The sequence below is a fragment of the Ambystoma mexicanum genome, chromosome 1p, assembly GCF_040938575.1.
Source record: "Ambystoma mexicanum isolate Mex_15411 chromosome 1p, UKY_AmexF1_1, whole genome shotgun sequence".
Taxonomy (NCBI): Eukaryota; Metazoa; Chordata; class Amphibia; order Caudata; family Ambystomatidae; genus Ambystoma; species Ambystoma mexicanum.
The window spans coordinates 118962437-118983653 of NC_090921.1; the positions used below are offsets into that span (position 1 = coordinate 118962437).

The window sequence follows — 21217 nt, forward strand, 5'->3', positions numbered from 1 at the left end:
TGGGGACATTATGTATGGGGACATTATGTGTGGGGACATTATTACCTGATACCGTATATCTAGGATCGTCTGGATCTGAAACGTCTGGTTTTCAAGCTGCTCAAACTTTTGCCTTGCACGGAGGCATTTGCTTCAAGCTCGGGGAATCAACCACGACTGACTTTCTTTGCGATCCTCTCAGGAGCAGGTGCCACTAACTACTTTGGAAATAATGTATTTAACTTTGGTTTGCGATCTTTGTTGTCCTCAAGGGGCACAACTGGCTTCTGATTCAGAACGCTGAACCCCTGGACTGATCTGTTTAGTATGTGTCACGTGCTTGCTCCAACTACAGCTCTCTGTGACAGAGTATCACACTCTTTTGTCTACAGTGCTACGAATTAGGTTGTGCTATATATTTGGAACTTTACAGAACACCAAAACATTAAAAGCAAATTTAAAAGAAAACATTTATGAAAACATTGTGTATATTTAGTGCAGTACAAAGGGCCTTCAGGTGTGGGCCTACTCTCCCTCCAGCAGAGGGTCATGTTCTTCAGGATCCAGGGCTATTGCAACTGGACCATCATCTTCATCATCAGGGTTTAGGTGCTGTTCCATTTCTTTTGCTGTTTTGTCTTTCACATTTTGGCACAGGTCTCTTGTTTATTCCAGTGATGTCTGTGTCAGCGAGTGTAAGAGGCCCTGTGCAACCCTTCCCTCGCCTGTGGACTGTCTCTGAGGTGCTTTCTCCACTCCCAGTCTTTCCCTACGCGCGCCTGACAATTTAGATACATTTGAAAATAACTTGTTTACATCTTTTCTATTCATACCCTTGTAAGCCTGACATGATTTTTAGAATAATATAGAATACAGGCAGGGACGTCATTTCACCAAAATGCCAGCGGTAGTGGAAGTGACATCATACGACCCTTGACCTGTGACATCACAGTAAGTGATGTCATTTGACCCCACCCCAAAGTTACATCACGAGAAGTGATGAAGCACAAACTTTCACCCCTTGACAAAACAGGAAGTGGCATCGCTTAACATTGTTCCTAAGTACACTATGAAAAATATGTTTATGATATCACTAAAATGTGATATACATTTCATACAAGAATGGATCACCATATGTATAATTAATATCAGTGTGTATAGGCCCATGTTACCAAAATACTGTGAATGCAAGCAGACGTCCAAGGTCAAATGATAATGATGTGTTATTATATTGCACTTACGCTTAAGAGCTTTATATAGAGCAAATATACATACAATATCACCCAACCTGTGTTGGTACTCATTTATCAACCTCAGAAGGATGAAAGGCTGAGTTGAGGTGTTTAAGAACAGACTACATCAGTGAAACCTGAGGAGTGACTGAAATAAACCTTTAATTAGTTTAGAATTATTATATAGAATTCCAGAAAGACGAAATAGTTATTCCTATTCTTTCTTATTTAGGGTCACTGCTCAAAGTGTTACACTTGTGAAACCCCCTGTTTTTTTAAGAGAAAGCCAGCCACTCCAGAAACAAAGAGCCACATGGCACTGGCCACAACCCAGGAGCTTACATTTAAAAAAATTAAATTAAAATAAAACACTTTTTTTTAGGGGTAGAAAGGGAGACCCCAGGGGTCGCTGCTGTCACCTCTGGCGACCCCCACATGACGTCCCTGAACACAGGCATTTTTTGTAAATGAAAAGAGAATTTGAATTTCAATGCATGAAAAAATGTAATCCATTTGAAGACAATTCGTAATCGCACACTCACTCTTCTGGCCTCTCACCTTTGTCTGATCTTTTGATCTTGAGTCTGATCTCCGCACTGACATCATTTCCGTCTTCTGCGCTCCGCCCCCTTTACCTATCCACTGCCTCGGTTACTTAGCACTATATTCTGTTTGCACATCTCAAAGCCATGGTCCTTATCCACTACTGCACTTTTACACACATGTTTGTGCACTTACTCTCCACCCACCCAATGCCTTTAAATGTAAACATCTGAATGATTCCAAGGGCTGCGAAAGATCAATGGTCCCAACCCTTGACCTTTTCCTAGGAGGTGCTATGAAGTGGCTGAATCCATAATGCCAAAATGCCAAACCATAAAAAAATACAGAAAATGGCTGGTGTATTTTTTTTTTATTAGGTGCTCTATACATTTGAAGAAAGATTTAAGGGATATCCCCAAATGGGCCTACTGTTACCGGTGCCTCATATCCAAGGATTTCCAGGGTATTACAGGTGCCGGCAATGGTTGGTAACTTCCCATTTCATAGGACTCCACGGGAGGATTGCTGGTATCACCGGAACGGATAATACCGGTAATAGCAGCTGTTTCTGCAGCTCCTGGCTGGAGGTAAATCAGTCAACCCCCACCGGCAAACTTGTGGTTTAGCGGTGCAGGAAAATTCCATTAACGCCACTTTTTTCCTGCACCAACAAACTTTTAATGAGGCCCAAAGCGTTACCTTTGCGTTCCCTTTAGATAACAGATATCTTTCCAGCTGTGATCCTACTATGCTCAGTGTGGTATGTTGTAGTAGTATCCATAGAAAGTAAGATACAGACTAAAAGTAACTATTTTGTAAATTGTGTAATTGGTGCAATTATGGTTAAGTTTGTGTTTCCATGGGAAGAGGACATATTATGATGTTTATTACTGTGGCACCATTCTACAGATCTACACAAAACTTGGCAGAAAAGGTATACATGCTCTGCTAATGTTTTGGGCAACGCTTTGTGAGGTTTTGATCAGGGGCATCAAAGTAATGGGTGTGGTTCGAAAGTTGCATTTCCTTTTCGAACCCCCAGAGAAGGTTCTCTTCTGCAGAAAAAAATGCTGGGTGAATTTTCACCATGCCAAGCAAAGCACTCAGGTTGCCTCAGAAAACAGCCCCTCGCAAACGATTGGTGCCAATCAGTCCAGCATTTCTTTCAGCAGATGAGAGGTAAAATTACTGAGAAATTAAACTTTCAAGACCTCCTTATAACTTTGACTCTTCTTTGGTGGAACTTCATAAAACTTTCTGTGATTAATTGACTTCGGCCGTGCAGGAGTACAAGGATGAGTAGAGGCTAAAGCGCTTATTCGTTCCCCACACTTCTACAAACCAAGAGTCAACACAATCATAAAGGTAAAACAGCGACAGTTAAGCGATATGCCTCTTTCGCCTTCAGTGGTAACGTGGGCAGAGGGAAGGCTATACTCTCAGGTGGGTATGTAAATGACATCCAGTAGCACCCCAAACAGTAAAGCATGAACTAGTTATTGCCCCATTTCACATGCGCATAATCGGCAGGTTATAAATTGGTTGCCATTGGTCCGTGAGTAGTCAAGAATGGCAATCTTTGGGTTCTATAATCTTGAAAAATAAAGGAGGCTTTTAGGGTTCATGAGTTTTAGTCCTAAATTTGGGTTTTTAATGCCAATGTATGTGCATCATGTGTACCAATTGCCCTTAAGCCAACACGTTTCGTCCTTTCCTAGGTCTTTCTCAAGGTTGGGCTTGATATGAGTAGCAGTACTATAGACATCAGCCTATGGTACCTTTTGTAATGTCTTGGTGGTTCAACAATGACTTACCCAGCTTCTCAGCGCTCCTCAGTAGTTCAAGTCAGTCTGAGATGCGGCTGCTGACCACAAAAGTGATGGGTGGAAGGTTTTGAATTAATCTAAACCACTGGCAATTGCTCTGGGCCAACCTTCCACACCACCGTTTTTTAGCCCGTCTGCGCCATTGCAAAAGGGGACCAGCCATGTGCAAATCAGTCAGCAGCTGCCGCCACCGAAGGTAGCAGCCCAGCCCGAACTGCTAGGCCAGGTCCCCTCTGCACAGAAAACCAAGCAACCCCAGACATGTTTCGGCCTTGTTCGGTGGATGTGACCTAGCAGTTCGGGCTGGACTGCCCCTTTTGGGGTAGGACCATGCCTGATTTGCATATGGTTTTTCCCCTTCTGTAATGGCTTGGCAGACTGAAAAACGATGGTCTGGAGGGTTGCCCAGAGCTTTGCCCGTGGTTATGATTTATTCAAAACCTTCCAGCCATCACCTTTCGTTTTGCTAAAGTCACCCCGAGTGGGACGGGTATGCCCAGACGTGGGTCCCGAGTCTGCCGGGCCTAGAGACCCAAGCTACTCCTCACTGATGACGCCCAACAAGGCTGAAACATGTCTGGGGATGCTTGTGGTCTCGTGCAGAAGGGATGTGACCTAGCAGTTCGGGCTGGACTGCCCCTTTTGGGGTAGGACCATGCCTGATTTGCATATGGTTTTTCCCCTTCTGTAATGGCTTGGCAGACTGAAAAACGATGGTCTGGAGGGTTGCCCAGAGCTTTGCCCGTGGTTATGATTTATTCAAAACCTTCCAGCCATCACCTTTCGTTTTGCTAAAGTCACCCCGAGTGGGACGGGTATGCCCAGACGTGGGTCCCGAGTCTGCCGGGCCTAGAGACCCAAGCTACTCCTCACTGATGACGCCCAACAAGGCTGAAACATGTCTGGGGATGCTTGTGGTCTCGTGCAGAAGGGATGTGACCTAGCAGTTCGGGCTGGACTGCCCCTTTTGGGGTAGGACCATGCCTGATTTGCATATGGTTTTTCCCCTTCTGTAATGGCTTGGCAGACTGAAAAACGATGGTCTGGAGGGTTGCCCAGAGCTTTGCCCGTGGTTATGATTTATTCAAAACCTTCCAGCCATCACCTTTCGTTTTGCTAAAGTCACCCCGAGTGGGACGGGTATGCCCAGACGTGGGTCCCGAGTCTGCCGGGCCTAGAGACCCAAGCTACTCCTCACTGATGACGCCCAACAAGGCTGAAACATGTCTGGGGATGCTTGTGGTCTCGTGCAGAAGGGATGTGACCTAGCAGTTCGGGCTGGACTGCCCCTTTTGGGGTAGGACCATGCCTGATTTGCATATGGTTTTTCCCCTTCTGTAATGGCTTGGCAGACTGAAAAACGATGGTCTGGAGGGTTGCCCAGAGCTTTGCCCGTGGTTATGATTTATTCAAAACCTTCCAGCCATCACCTTTCGTTTTGCTGAGATGCGGCTGCAGCAGCCGTCGAGCAGCGAGCAGGTGTCGAAGCAGGGTCGAACTAGAAGAAGGCTGTGGTTCGAAGCGGATCGACCAATGTGGATGTGTTTGGTTCGACAGTCAAGGTTCGACAGCGGATGGACTGAGAATGGCATGTGCAGGTGAGACGGTCCGATATGGCTCAAAAGATGCGATTTGGGAAGAACACCAGTGGCAGTTTGTTTATTGACTCAATCAGCGATGAATAGGCTGATGGGGCCAATGGTGGTTCGAGCAATGCAGATGCAGTGGCACTTCTCTGTTCGAGCCGTGGTAATAACGTGCTTCAGCTGGCAGGGTACAGCAATGAACTTGTTTGAACACGCGGACTGCGGTTTGAAATGTGTGATGAGTGCCAAAGTCAGATCGTAGGGCCCTGATGTGACGATCTAGGTCAAACACGCTCCAGTTACGTATGGCAGTGGTTCAACTGCAAAATGGCAGGAATTCTGTCTGTCTTGGCTCTCAGGAGCTGTGAGTCCCACTCTAAAATCTCAGGGACAACGTCAGTCATTTTTCCTCAGGCTCTCAACAAGGGGGAGGCTGGCACACACCTTCCAGGGTTCCTTCAAAGCAATGGGTTGTCGGCAGCAGTGTGGCAGGTCTTGGTCCAGCAGCAGGTGCAGGTTCACCCCCATTGGACCCTGGGGATGGCTAGAGGACAGAGCTTGACTCTGCCTGTCTTCACCTCACAACTGGAGGACTTTGGAAACGACTGCTTTTCCAACAGGGTCCAATGGAATCTTCCTCAAGGGTTGAAGTCCAAAAAATTATTCAGATAAGTGGTGGGAAACCCCTTCTTTTAAAGGCAAAAGTCCCCAGGTCGTTGGACTAAATCTAGATTATTTTAGGGATCCAATAACCGTTCTAGGAGCAAGTGGACTTTGCCTTTTGACATTATGTTCTAAGTGCTTTGTGCTACAGGAAGTGGAGGGGACAGGAAGGAAAGAGAAAGATTGAGAGAAACAAGATGGTGGACCCTTCCTTCAACTGTAAAGAGCACCCTCTGTCTACACTAACCCCGCCCTTTCCATTCTCAATAAAATCAAAGGCCTTTAGATATGCAGCACTGTCGAGTGAAGCCTAGCCTTGTATGAATGGGTGTGCACTTTGATTCCTGTTCCCAGGCCAGCTTCCTGTGGAGTTACTGGGCCTCATTCCAAGTCTGGAAGTCCGGAAGTAAGGGTGCCGGTAGCAACGTACCGGCACACATCCCAGACCTCCAGACTATGAGAGTGCCTGCAGGGGCCAGATCTCACGGCAGGTGTGACCTACTGGGAGTACCGGCCCCTGCATGCATAGTTATCACAGCAGCACCGGCACCGTTCGCAACAGCGCCAGTGCTTCCGTGTCCCCAAAGGTATGGGGATATACACTTACCGCCGCCTGTCTCCCTGGCCTGTCGCCACCTGGAATATCCCAGTGGCACCGGTATGTCAGGCAGCGCAACAGTGTTTTGAAGTCAGCGGCAATGCGCCGTGTCACAGTTTTAGAACACGACACACCCCAGCCAGGGACTCCTTCCCCGACAATGAATGTGGCACACAATAAAAAAACTTTTTTTTTATCTTTAATAAACCGCAGATTCATTTTGAGTAGGCCTCCAACCCATCTCACACCCACCCTCACCAACACCCTGTGTCACAATGGACTAGGAACCAGGCCGGTGTGCATCAATAAGATATTTATTAATTTATAATTTAATGGAAAAGGAAACATATTCAAAGTACAATTTTACAGCAGCCACCAATGTTGTGGCAACACAAATGCAATGATTCCTACAGAACAATGGGTTAAACCTCCTAACACAGTTCACATGGATCTTTAATGACAAAACAGGAAAGACGGTTTTAAAGCAATTGATAGCACAAAGGTTAAGCACGCCCCCTTCAACACCCACCCCCAAACATCAGCTAACTTAATTCCCTTTGAATGGAAGGCAGTGGCAAGGAGTAAGGATAGAAAGAGAACATTTTAGAGCAAAACGGCAGAATTGGATTTGGATGATTACTCGCACAGCAACTCACAACTGCGGTGGGACAGCCAGAAAATAAATTGGTGTTGCTACACTTGAGGAGATGGGAAAGCTCATAGACTACTAATCAGCACACCAGGGCAATGTGGAAACAAGGTAGGACAATCGATTTTGGGGAAGAAAGTAAATGCAAAAGAAACATACAAATGGCAAATGGAAATTCCTTTTACACAGGATTTGTAATGACAGGCAGCTAAGGAAGGGAATTAGCTGTCAAATTCGGAAATTGGTATTTAAGGACAAGGACAGAGGCAAATAACAGGTAAGATGCTAGCAAAAGGGATTGCTCTCAATGGGACTACGGTTTGAGTTATTTAATAGGACAGATGCAATTTAGGAGTTTGTGGGGGTATGCACACAATGCACAGGCAAATTCGGTTTTCAGTTACACAGAGACTAATCCTTTTTAGGCGATACTTTAATGACTATAGTTAGTAAAGAAAGACACTAGGCACAAGGGGATTAATTTCGAATGTTAACCAACTCACATCGTGAATTTCCTTATAGAGGCATTAATTGATTTACTTCAAAATAATGCTAAGATTTATACAGATAACTGAGAGATTTATCAAAGGAATACGCTAACATACACAGGCTAATACAGATTCTACTATGGGAAGGAGAATGAATTATACTGACAATTTGGGGACTTTCGATGGGATTTTCAATGGGGTTATGTTGTGAAAAGGAAAGGGGTATGCAATTTGGGACTGGGGTTATTTGCTACTTACAAAGTAAGCCTTGGTTTGGGATTCTGGAAAGACATCTGGATCCCAGGACCCTCTGAACAGCTAGGCAAGGAGTCTGGTCTCTGCACTCTCCTGGATGGGATTTTGGACAGTCAGCGGGATCTCGGGACTCTTTGGACAGATAGGCAAGGGGTCTGGTCTCTGCGCTCTCCTGGATGGGATCAGCTGGACAGCTAGGCAAGGGGTCAGGTTTCTGCACTCCTGAGTGGTAAGGTTCAGCTTTCCCCTCTGTCATCTTTCTCCTGCCGCCCTGGATTCTTGTGTGTGTGTCTGGGTCTAGTACAGTCACCCCTTATATAGCCCAAATGACATCATTTATTTTAAAATCTGGGGGAGTGTTCTATAATTACTCTAACCCTGGGATAGGACAGCCTACCATTCCTCCCTCTGCCCCCTGGCATCATTGGTTCAAGGGGCGGGAGCATCATCTGTCTGTTTGTCTTTTATTATGGTTCTTTGTTCTCCGGTCAACTTTTTTGCAAAACTGAGTTATGTATCATAACTTCTAACTTATACTAGAAACCACCATTAGAAATAGATAGGTGGTTTCAGGGGATCATGGGGAATCAGGCAAGCCAATCGTCGACTCTGTGGGAGGCAGCATGGCCCTTTGGCCCATTTTCGTCCTTTTCATGAAATGCATAATAGTTCTCACTCTGCAAATGATCAAGAATATTCATAATGTACATCTCCATCTTTCCACCAACTGTCATATTTGTCCCATTATAAAATCAGCCAGAAGCGAGTCTTGGCTGACCATTTCAGGTCACAAAGTCCTAGAAACATGCACTTAGCCTCTAAAAATCTGCCTGGAAATTGCATTGAGAAATAGCATAAAACAAAATTCTTTTTTTATTCTGAGTCCTGGGAAAAAGTCAATTTGGAGGATCTGTCACATATGGGAGGTCGGTGCTTCATTCCCCACAGCAAACTGTCTACCCCTGGCTCAGCTTGCAACAAAAGACTTTAATTATACCCTTTGAAGTTTGTTAGTTTGTCCTTGGCAGTGGGTGCTGGAAGGAACTCACACTTCCTGGTCAAGCACTAGCCACATTTGTTTTCTTTGTACACCCTGCTAGTACTGCCTTCTAGTCTGGCAGAGCAGAGACTCATCACGCCCTCAGCCACATCACACGTCATTGCGGAATGGTTCACTTATAAGTTCGACTATCAGTGGGAGGCCAGGCATTCAATTGAGAAGTGTCCTGCCTGAGCCCCAACTGGTTTTACCAGTTTTCTGAGCCTCCGCCAAGCTGCTTGAAGTCTTGTGGGGGGAGAATATAATGTACATTGCTTAGCCAATCCCCACCCGCAACACTTTTCACTGAGGTTTCTGCACGAGCAAAGCTGTCCTTTCATATTTTCTTTTACACGTGTGCAAGCCATATTTTTCATCGGGTGTTAGAAATGCAGTTCTGTAGGTCATGCTATTAATTTGATTTGTCCTTTTGAGTGGGTCTGCATTTGCTGTTGATCCATGGAGACGGAGGGGTAAGCACATGGCTCTTTGATTTGACACGGGATGAAAAAGAAAAATCCCAGCCATTTTTCACTTGCAATGTTTAGAGAGCTTCTGTTCACATGAATGGGAAAACAAAAGCTGTGTCAGGTTGCAATGAAGAATCCCCTTGCCCCTCATGTGAATTAACAATACAACAAGGCCGTTTTGGATGAAGTGCATTCTTCTTGTTCTTCAGATGCAAGAAAAGTAAACGCAGAGCCGTTTCGGAATGCAGGTCATGACTTCTCATTATGCAGATGAAAGAATAGGAAACGCAGAGCCGTTCTGAATGCAGGTCATGACTTCTTTTTATTCAGATGAAAGAAAAGTAAATGCAGAGCCGTTCTTGGTGAAATGTTCAACTTTTGATCATTCAAAATGGAATAAAAGCAATCGCAGAGCCATTCTTTGGGTTGCAGTGTTCAAATGCTTGTCACACGTGCCAGGGAAGCAGAGCACAGGTGTCTTTCCTGGAAATGTTTAAATGCAGTTTTTAGGTGAAGGGGATTTCTGTTAGGGCCTGTAAATGCACCCACAGCCGGTAGCACCGGCGGTTTAAAGCCAACCTCATGATGAGGCCTACCGTCTCTCTGGGGAGAGGTTACCTGCCCTCACAAAGTAACAAAGCGTGGCAATCCCCCAAGGCTACAGTCTTGCCAGCAGTGGTAAGGTGTGGCCTCTCTGGAAAGAATACACATAACCCCTCCACAGCTAAACTGGGCTCACAGGGCTGACACAAGTGAGATATCAAATTGATGAGGCCTGGATAAATAGAAGAGATACTGGCCACCATGACCTAATTCGGGTATAGCCTAAATGCATAGTTGAACTTGCCACATGGACAACATATATATAGGTATGTAGTTTCTGGAACATGGGTGGATTCCTTAAATGCACCCCCTGTGCTGCAGAGACTTGGCTGTCAATGCAGCTGTCAAGAGGGGACCTGTGATCGCTGGACCTGCTCTATGCCACTGGTAGAGCAGGTGCTGCTGATCAGTGCACTGATGCAGCAGGGCACAGGTGTATACTATGCATTTGGCATGGGGTTTATGAAAGGGGGAATCTGATCAGCAAATTTCCCTTCCAGAGATGGAATTATCTGCATCATTTTATTATCTAATAAAAATAAAAAAGCCAGGGCTCCTACACCCTTGCCAGATTTCCGTTCTTCACCCCGTTGCCAAACAAATCCTAATTTTTCATTGGAGTTCTTTTCATGCTGAGTGATTTTCTAATAGCCCCCTAGTGATTTGTGTGGGGGTGCTTTCACATTGAAGATGTCCGCAATGAGGAGGTATTATTTTGGCCATGATTTCATGCGCGATTGCATTCTGGAGAAGTATCAGACTTTCCTTGTGTTTAGGAAGGGTATCTGTAGTGTGTAGAGCTCCCATTGTCGGGATGCAGAAATAGGCCGAGGTGCCTGGTTCTAAGGGGCAGCATAAGCGAGCACAAATGTTCCACCACAATGATACAAACCACACATAGTCTCGCCCAACACCATATGGCAGCTACCAATTGAAAAACACACCTACGCCCTGTGAACGGTGCCACCGAACTGAAGCTGCCAACAACACATCACAGCTCTCGTGCTCTTTTTCCCACTTGGTCCTGCTAACTTACCCGCCTCCCTCCTTGCTTTACAGATCCACCAGAGTGCCAAGAAAACACACAGGTGGCACTAGTGTGCGGTATAAGAACCTTTAGCATAAAATAACATAAAGTATGATGGTAAAAAAGTCTTATACTTGTACTCTGGTGTCACACAGGGAGCAGGGAACACACCATGAGTGGTTTAATGCATAAATAAACCTTTCCAATTATGATTTGTTGCCATTCAAAAAGCCTTTTTTCTTTTCTTTGTAAAAAGGAGGTGGTTCTTTTAACCACATCTTAACCACACTTCAGTGTGGCTATCGCCCAGGCCATTTTCCTACCCTCTTGCGCTTCCATCAGGGAAAGATGGAAGATGGACCCTTGTCGGCCTCAGCGCTTTCTGGGGACATGGTAGCTTTGCGTGTCCTGCTGCTCCTGCATGCGGTGCATGTTGTTGTGCACATGTCTATGATGGCTCTGTTTCTGTCAGGTGTCAAGTCCAAAAAGAAAAGTGGGGGGACTCTTTAACATATGCAGTGGGAAGTGACGTCACCAGAAATTAGCATATGAAGGTGAAATATGAAATGTCCTTCAATTGGCTTTCCATAACCATACAAATTGCACAGAATGAATGGCATTTGGCATCTATAAAATCAACATACACCAAAAACGAAGAGAGGATATTTTCTTCTAATCGTGTTTGAAAATGTTAAAAGGTGTGTATGTTTAAACTCCAAGAATCAATACCAATGTTTGCGCTGGAGCATGCAGTCCCAAATATGTCATTTCAACTTTAGTTTGTATGCTGTTTTTCTTTAGGTTATCTACTGTAGCGGTGAGCTGGCCCAGCCTGCCAACCTGATGACTGCGGTTCAAATCCCCAGGTTGCCATACATTCAAAGAAAGCAGTCATATTCTGTCATTTTACACACAACCTCTAAAATACATAGGCGGAGGGCGTCCGCCCTCTGAAAAAGGTGGGTGGACTCCACCCACCCGCGTGTACCCTCAGCTTGCACTCTGGTTTCTGTGCCGTCACCTCTCTAGCTGCGTTTCATTTAAAGTACCTGACCAGACATATTGCATTGATTGCTCACAAAAATTGAAATAATATAATACACAGACTTAAATAAGAATATCATTTATTTAAATTACAGAGGTATACCTTGTGTATTCAGAAGTGACAGACTCTACTTTTGATATATTATTATTTAGACCTTATATAATGCTGATTACAAGCACATCTTAATGTCTGGTGCCATAGCTGCCAGGATGGGTTTAAGGTTGAGAGTCACACACACACATAAATCTTCACATCTACATGGTTTTGACTGAATTATTAGGTAACATAATGACTTGCTTCAGTCAAAGCTTTTCTAAATCTCACTTCTTTTTTTATTGTTTTTTTTTAAAACATTTTCTATTGATTTTTCAAAAGGATAAACAACCGTGGTCTATACACAACAGGCAATTAAAACAGAACACATCTAAAGCACAAAGTCAACAGGCATATAAGTACGAAACATAAAAATAAAAATATAAAAAGGGCGCGTGGGCTAGACATAGAAATCACTACAAGCATTCCAAATGGCTGGGCCCAGCATTAGAGAAGGAAGATTGCCACCTGTTCCTCCCAGTTTCTGTTGCAGGGTCCCACATTGGAATTATGTAACAGTATTTAAATATTTCGGGACAACAGATTTTTCAGGCGAGGAGAGTGTAACCCCCTCATCCCAGGTAAGCGTTGCAATAGAGGGAACGAAGTGAAAATGAACCCATAATGCCACTTTGCAAATCAAACATCAGGTGGACTAGAAAGCAGGCAAGCACAAGCAGGCAAGCACAAGCAAGCAAGCACAAGCGGGCACAAGCGAGCACAAGCACAAGCAAGCACAAGCAAGCAAGCACACATGATGCATCATCGCCCATAAATACAGGCAATCAGTAGCCAGCTCGGTTAGTTAATGGTGCTGCGCCAAGTCTAATCATTCAGAAAAGATGGATGATATTACGAGTAGAATTTTGACAGCAAAAAGTGATTTTTCTCTAAAAAACAAGAATGGCTCATACAAACTCCTCAGCACTCATAGTTTTCCAAAGCAAGACAGTCATCACTTTTTTACATCCTTCATCTTGGGGGGGGGGGGGGTTAAGGGAATATGAATCCTGTGTCCCCAGTGGGTGACGTTATCAAATTATCTGGGATGGAGGTGGTGATGCTGAACCTCAACAGAGGACAAGGTCAAGGGGGGCCAAGCATATTGGGACAGGCCAAGGTCTGGGCTCTCAGGCTGCCATGGCTTCTGTTTCTAGTGAGCAACTGTGCACAGGTTGTGGAAATTCTAATGCATGGTGCGGACACATCTGCTCTCAAAGCTCGCCTCAAAGATGGCACCCAATCATTAGCGCACGGGGAGTCGTTGAAACAGCAACACTGAAAGGCATCAGCGGGAGCTCACCAATTTGACCTGAGTGGAAGTTTAGCAGAGCTGACGCTAAAACGTCTACTTCGAGTAACACGTTCAACAAAGGTAATATGGAAAACACCACGAGGCGTATAGGTTTAGTCTTCATGCATGGAAATTAGCAGCTATAGGGGTCTAGAGACAGAAGCTGATCTCACTGGTATCAAATACCTCGATTCCCAGGAGGCGGACAACCGTAAGAAAAGTTACAAGTATCAAGAACGCTCTTGGCAGGAAATGATGTCACAGCAGGCAAGTCCACTCTTATTCATACAGGTGGGTGTTGGACTGGGTATGCTGGGCGTTCTACACCGGAGAGGAAGTGATCTCAGACAAGGTTTCGTCTGCTCTTAAGTTAGGACCCCAGAAAACATAAAACCAACTGAAAATCATGGCCTTCTCCTTGCCCGCTACATGCACATTTGCTGTACCACGCCTGGGGTGACCCGCTCGCACTCAATATTATGATGCCCGCGGTGGCATGAAACTGCTCCCCATTACCGCCCCTATAAATGACCCTCCATCGTGAACCTGAGAGCACAGCTTGCCTCTCCTCGTGTTTCGCAGGTGGCTCACCTTGCACACTCCCCATTTTTGAAGTGGTATTTTCCTTGGCTCCCACACAGTTGTTCACCGTCGGCTAGCCCGACGTTCAAAGTCAGGATTGAGACCGTAAGAAAATCACTGGGAGTGTGGATTTGCAGGTTGCTCTTTTTTACTTCTTTTTACCAGCTGCCATGAAATTGTGTCTTCATTCCAGGCAGGAGGCAAGGTGCAAAGATCTGTACGAAAATCAGGGGCTTGTATGAACCGCTGTCTCTAAAAGGCCAGTATGATATGATATGGTATTTATAACAAGCCTATACACAAGTGATTCAGGGCGCGACGTAGCAAGGGGGGGGGAACAGAGGGAAGACAGAGACACCGATCCTACTAGGCCAGGCGTCATTCAAATTGCGCAAGTGCAGGGCAGGGGAGGGACAGGCATGTCAGACCCATCATTTGCCCATTATTTGCCCAGGCGGCAATCCTTCATTGTGTATTGGCCTTCACACAGTCACAGCCACCGGAATCATGGGGACTAGGAGCTCATTAAAGACATCCCTATACACATGTCAAACTTATTCACCATACACTGCACTGTTCAATGAAACTACAACTAATATATTTTGACTCTATCATTTTCAATATATATGAACGCCTACATTTCTTGAAATCATTGATTGCAGGACAGATTCCTTTCAGTAGTGATAGCATTTCATTTCAATTGTTAAAGTAAATGCCTCTATTTATTTCGACCCTTCCACACCTGCCATCCCACCTTCATGGCTACACAGGTCTCTGAAAGGCAAACTTTTCACAGCAGCTAGAATCCTCAATGTAGCATTCCAAGACACAGTCCTTACTAGACAGACCTGCTCCATTTTGCTTTCCTTGAACACCGGACTCTCTGAGCCGTCTGACATGTCGGCCATCTTAGAGCGACACTGGCCCTAGCTCTGTTGACCAACCACACTGCAGGCGATGATCAATGGGCCACCCGTTCCACACTACCAAGACCAAGAGCTGGCCAGATTGTTGCCAAATAAATTCTCACAAAGCTTTCACTAAAATAAAAATACAGAGGTGACATTTTGCAGAATTTAGACTTGGTTCAAAGGCAGGATTACCCAGAGGAAATTAACCACTTGTAGGTTTGTTTTGACTATGCTGACTAGGGCTGATGGGAGTTGTAGTCCAACACATATGGAGAGCCAAGGTTGCAGACCCCTGCAGCATTTACAGAAAGAAAACAAATGTATTCCATGATTAGACTACCATACCCTTGAAAACACATATATCTTTTCATATAATTTCTCAAACCTATTTATAAAAATGTGGATATTCTTGCTCTATATTAAAATAAAAATAATCTGTGGAATTAACCAACACCCATCACCCAAATATTACTATCCCATCTTCCTGGTGACAGCTTCCAGGAACAGAGTTCTTGCTGGATAAAGGAGCCTGGGTGTGCGAAAGCAAAGGCCGCTGTGCCCAGCATGCCTTGGCGCCCGTGTTACATGGGTTGCTGGACCGCCATGTTATAGGCGTAGGGCTGTGGCATCTGCATGGTGGTGGTCTGGGCCGTGACGATGTTGAAGGGCTGCTTGCGCTTCTTGATCTCGCGTGCCATCTGGCACCAGGAGCAGGAATAGCACCAGTAGAGGATACAGCAGTCATCGCAGATGGAGCCCTGCAGAGGGTGGGCGGAGAGAGAAGAGAGCGGGACAGGTTACTTCACACAACACGCCCGCCATCATGATGAGTCTATGCAATACAACACTACACAAGATAGAGTAGTGATTAAGCACACCAAATGTAGGTATTACAAATTAATACTTTCCCAGTCTATGAAGTTAAATCCTAGGTTAGGAACAATTTAGCATGTGTTAAGGGTGAAAGGGAGCCATCTATGACTCTGGCATCAAAAGTCAATTAATAAATTAGAAACCAACAGTGTGTCCATACTTCATGGACACTCCCGTTCCGTGCACGCCTATCTTTACTGAGACATTGTCAGTCAACATTTTAGTACATCATCATACAGTTAAAATTATTTCACCAGTATTTCATCTTAACCAAAATAATATCAGGAGTCTTATTAATGCTTATCGTCAACAGTTTACTAAAACATTTTAACTGACTGCAGCCGTCAGTTTCAACAATTATCTGTATTCAACAAAATAACAACCAAGTGCAAAAAAGTTTAAGTGAAAAAAGGTTAAGTGAAAATAAAACGTTTTTTACAAATTTTTTTTCAACATTTGTTAATTTGCCGATAGAGCGTCGAGATCTATTATTTGTAAAAAAGTGTTTGTGCCAAATTAAAAAATGTTGAAAAAGACTGTAAAAAACTTTTTTTTTATTGTTGAAACTGACGGATGCAGTCAGTGAAAAACGTTTAGTAAACTGTTGACGATAAACATTAATAAGACTCCTGATACTATTTTGGTTCCGATGAAATACTCGTGAAATACTTTTAACTGTATGATGATGTACTAAAATGTTGACTGACACTGTCTCAGTAAAGATAGGTGTGCACGGGACGGGCGTGTCCATGAAGTATGGACACACTGTTGGTTCCTAAGCTATGCAATAGAATGCCATAATATTGTATCAATATGGCTAAAGCAAAACATGTGCTGCCAAAATGGACAGTAATCACTCCTATCATATCTCGCAACTTCCGTTCAGTGTCAGGTAACTCTGGATGGTTCAGGGCAATCCTCTAAAACCTTTGGCACTTCAGATGTTTTGGACTTCAACTCCCATCCGCCCTAGCCAGCATAGTGCATGGTGAGGAATGATGGGAGTTGTAGTCCAAACCATCCGGAGAGCCATAGGTTTCACAGGCCTGGTACTGTCATTGTGTGCCTCATGTTGCGACATGCTGCCATTATTATTACACTTCGGGGGTCACTTTAAGTGTAAACGGGCAACGCGTTTGTCTTAGAAGCAAGACAATGCACAGCAACACAGGTTTGAATCCCGGTCTCGCGCTTAGAAACTGGTGTTATAAAAGAACAATTATAATTATAGTTCTGCAGGGAACTGCCAATGTTTGCACTCACATGCTGTCGAGTTCCCTGCATGCAATTTTCAACTTTTACAAAGGAGAGTGCAAAAGTAAAAAGTAAAAACAGGCAAAATCACCTTTACTCCTGGCCATTATGCTTTCATGTTTATAAAAAATGTAGCTACTGCCTGAAAATGATACCTTGTAGACAGCATTTACAATGGATTTTGATCAAAATCGGCCTGCTTTCAGCAGATGCTAAATGCAGTTGGTTTCCATAGTAATCCATGAGTTTAACACCAACATGAAACTACATGATGGCTTTACACCATGAAAACTTTGGCGGCGGAGCAGGGAGGCACTGAGGAGCTGTTATTTTCACTTTATGCCCCTATTGCGCCATCAAAAATAACGAAAATATCGTGCTGCGGTTTTGCAAGGCATAAACTACTTTGCATCTTGCTTTTTCGCTCTGTGGCTTATAAAATGAACCCTTTGTATACTGTTTCCCCATTTTCACGGTAGAGAATTTGAATTCTCTGTTCAATTTTAGTTTTGGGAAGTGTGTGATCTTTTTACAAGATCTCTGAAATAGCAACTTCCCATGTTTTTGTATTTGGTACAATGGGTTTCGGCTTGGATAAATTCAATGTTACACATCCTGTCTTCATCAGGATTCGAGGCGTGTCTGTGTCTACCTCTTTCAATCTCACCTCTGTAATACCCACCATGTAGCTTGTCATTAGTTTTCTGTTTTTGATATTTTTAAATATTTGTAGGTATTCTGTGAGGTTGCATATTTTTTTGTCAATAGTCTATGACATTTCATTTGATTCTTTGTCTCGAAATTGGTTTGCCAGTGGCCGATACAGGGTTGAAGAAATTCATTTTCTTAGTTTTCACTAATTCTATTATTTTGGGAGATTGCATAATGATTTATATTATGAGTCATAGGACCTAACCTCGCTTTCTTTGAGCTGTATCAAGACCTTCACCGATTGATTGTTCATGCCTTGTAGTAGGGTATATCCCCGAATCCTGTTTTGCATGATTTGCTGGAGGTGTTGGAGGTGTTCATGGGGATCTTAATGATCTATTTGCAGAATCTTTTTACATCGTGGCCTTCCCCCACTAGACAAAGGGCTTAATGATACGTTTGGTGGCATTCCTGTGTTAAACCTGCCGGAATAACGACAAATGAAATTACTGTACCACCACTTGGTTTGGCAGAATTACAGCCACATTACAAGTGGTGGTATGGTGGTGTTAGTCACCATTTATGCAGTCCATAGGATTCCATTGGTATTCCACCAATTTTGTCGATTTTCTGCGGTAAGGCGGTGGAATTAGGTTTTTCCTCCACCTCACCACCAAAGTTGTAGAATGGCAGTGTGGAATTGCGAAGAATTTTCCTTAATGTTTCCAAGGAGGCTATTATGTTGGAGGGTATTACGTTGGACCGCTCCCATTGGTCGGCCCATTGTGCAAGTAGTCCAGTACCCATCAGGGCGAAATAATAATGAAATTCCATCCCTTCACGGCCAAAGAGAAGATGCTGCAAGCATCCAAATCAATGGGTGAAATAATCTAGGGAAAGCAAAATCTCCTCATATACCAGGACCTAGTGGCTCTAATCCTCCAAAACAGACATACATTCTGCTCAATTATATGGAAGCTACAAAAGGATCAAATCAAATATAGGTGGACTCCTCGCTTGCTGTTCGAGTGGGTGGGCAGACAAAGGTGCTGCATAACCCTGGGGGAGGCTGCTAAAATCCTTCATGACATTGGTTTTAATTCAGGGGGAAGACAATGAAAGAAGCTTGAAGAGAGCACTCGGTGGTGGTTGTGGCCGAGGCAGGAGCGGTAGTCAAGGCCCTTCGATCTGAATGCCTATGGAAGTCTTATGATGGTCGATCTTCATTGGAGGGAGGAGAGGTTGCCGGCAAGCAGAAAAATAATGAGAGCGGGTATGGGGGACTTCAGCCTGGGATGGAATGGTGGGCCTAAACACTGGGTGGGCCCTTGATCTCATCCTTCTTGGGCGGCTTTACCTCCATAATACACCTCTGTTTGTTGAAAGTTGGAATTGCTTTTCATATGTTTAAGTGGCTTGTTAGTTTAAAACGCAGTCTTGCTAGAGATTCCGTGGTACCTGTGGGCGATCGGGCGGTGGCGTGTGGGGAGATTTTCAGAGTGCAGGAGTAGAATGGTGGGATGGGGAGGTCGAAAGGTTGCCGAGGCGCGTTTTCCTGCTTGTGATATGGTGTCAAAATGTACGACCTATAATGTGAGGGGCTTAAACTCCCCTAGGAAGCGTACCATTTTGCTACAGAAAATGAAGCATCATCAAATAGATTTGGTCTTCATACAGGAGACTCATTTGAGAAGCGTAGACACCATAAGTATGTGCTCAGGCCTCTTCCCGCACCAGTTTTTTTCGTCATAGCACATGAAAAGGATCTATGGAATCACTGCGCCGCCCGTAATTCCGCCGACGAAAATGTCGACTGCAATTACGGCGCAGTGCAGTGATCAGATAGATCACTTCTGCCCGCATGCCCTGGCCCGCAATAACTAAAACCACCCCCCTCATCATGTACCTTTACTGTGGCGCACTCCTGTGTGCGCTGCTGGCATCCTTGTACCCCAGCGGCATCAGCTCCTCCCACTTACGTGGGGCAGTGCTGATGCTGCAGGGTCTTTTTTTTAAATCTTATCCCTGCTTACCATAATGGTAAGCGGGGGACACCCCAGCAAATCCCTGAACCCCGTTACTGAGCCCAATGGGAGCGAAGGACACCCCTGCAACCTCGGCTCTGCTTGGGAGCAGTAATGGGGCTCAGGATTTTTGTACCAGACTCCAGCTCAATTGTATTTATGTCGCCACAATGGTGGCAACATTATGGTTCAATTCCCATGAATAGGAGAGGGGCGTGAATTTTGATAGGTGGGAAGGTCCATTTCCAATTTGACTCATCCAAGAATGATATGGCGGGGAGATATCTGTGTGTGCTCGGCTGCATTGGGGAGGCAGAGGTGACTTTAGCTTCAGTCAACAGTCCGAATTTGTGAAAGAATGAATTTTCAAGGGAAATGCTGGGGGAGCTGCTAGCATTTAAGATGGGCCATATTATAATTGGGTGTGTGTGAGGAATTGCCATCTGGCAAGGGTGCAAAGCCCTGGCTTCTTTGATTTTTACTACATAAAATGATGCGTGTGGTTTCTTTTACAAGGGGGTAATCTACTTACCAGATCCCCCTTTGTTGCAGCTCCATGCCAAAAGCATAGTGCACTTGTGCCCTGCTACATCAGTAGCTTGATCCCCAGCACAGTTCACAGGTCAGAAGAAGCCCACTCGACCGCTACAGAGACAGCACAGTCACTGCAACACAGGGACAACATTTAAGATATGCCCCCTGTACACAAACTACGAGGATCATGAGTATCGCATGCTGGTAGCAGGGTAATCTCTAAGAGTAAGCTATGCCTGCGTGAAGCCATAGTGCACGGCGATACATATGATCGTGGCCGCCACAAACCAATTGATATAGCACATGTGTCAGCTCCTGTGAGTCAGCTCTGCTGTGGAAGGGAATGTGTATTGGGATCAGATGGACTGATACTGCCAGCCGGCATTATAGAAACCCATAGGATCTAGCCAGAGTATTATGAGGAAGACATGGTGAAGATATCAGTTTCCTTATGGACAAAGGGCCCCTATGATGTAGGCCTATTGAAGAAGGCTGGGGAAGTAAAGATTAAATTGAAACCCGCAGCAATTTTACCTCGAGCGTGACAGTATCCCATGTCTCGAGAGGCAGATGAAGGTATTTTAAAAACAATATCTGCCATGATGGAACAGTGTATTTTAGTGATGTCAGAATCACTGTGCAAGACCGCTATCTATCTGGGCGCTTTAGCGCTAACATCATTTTCTGAGGAACGTCTTGTTTAATGGCACTCGAGCCTCTCTTTGATTCTCTTTGATTCTCTTTGCATGGGCCGGTTACCCTCTCGTACAGAGGCCACTGCACAGCAGGCAGCAGCCCTGGGCCCAAGTATCAAAGGAACACACCCTCAGAGGAGGGTGTGGCATGTCTAATGGTCTTTTGTTGTCAGTAGGAGGTAACAGGGGTGGGAGAAGCATAGGCAGGAGTGCTCTGGACAATGGAAGAAGCCTTCCACCGTCTTGTGTCTCTCTTTCCCTTTCCTGTCTCCTCTGCTTCCCCTTGAAGCTGAGCACTTTGGG

The 21217-nt window shown here is 44.8% G+C and overlaps 1 protein-coding gene across 2 annotated transcripts in view; it reads right to left on the reverse strand.

Annotated features, from left to right (window-relative positions):
• Window positions 1-12065: 12065 nt before the first annotated feature.
• Window positions 12066-21217, reverse strand: part of LOC138566951 (cornifelin homolog) — a 95186-nt gene continuing 86034 nt past the window's right edge. For both annotated transcript variants that reach the window (XM_069644737.1, XM_069644728.1), the window contains exon 4: window positions 12066-15641. In XM_069644737.1, the coding sequence (XP_069500838.1) occupies window positions 15465-15641 (177 nt within the window). In that variant the 3' untranslated portion in view covers window positions 12066-15464. The remainder of the gene's footprint in view (window positions 15642-21217) is intronic.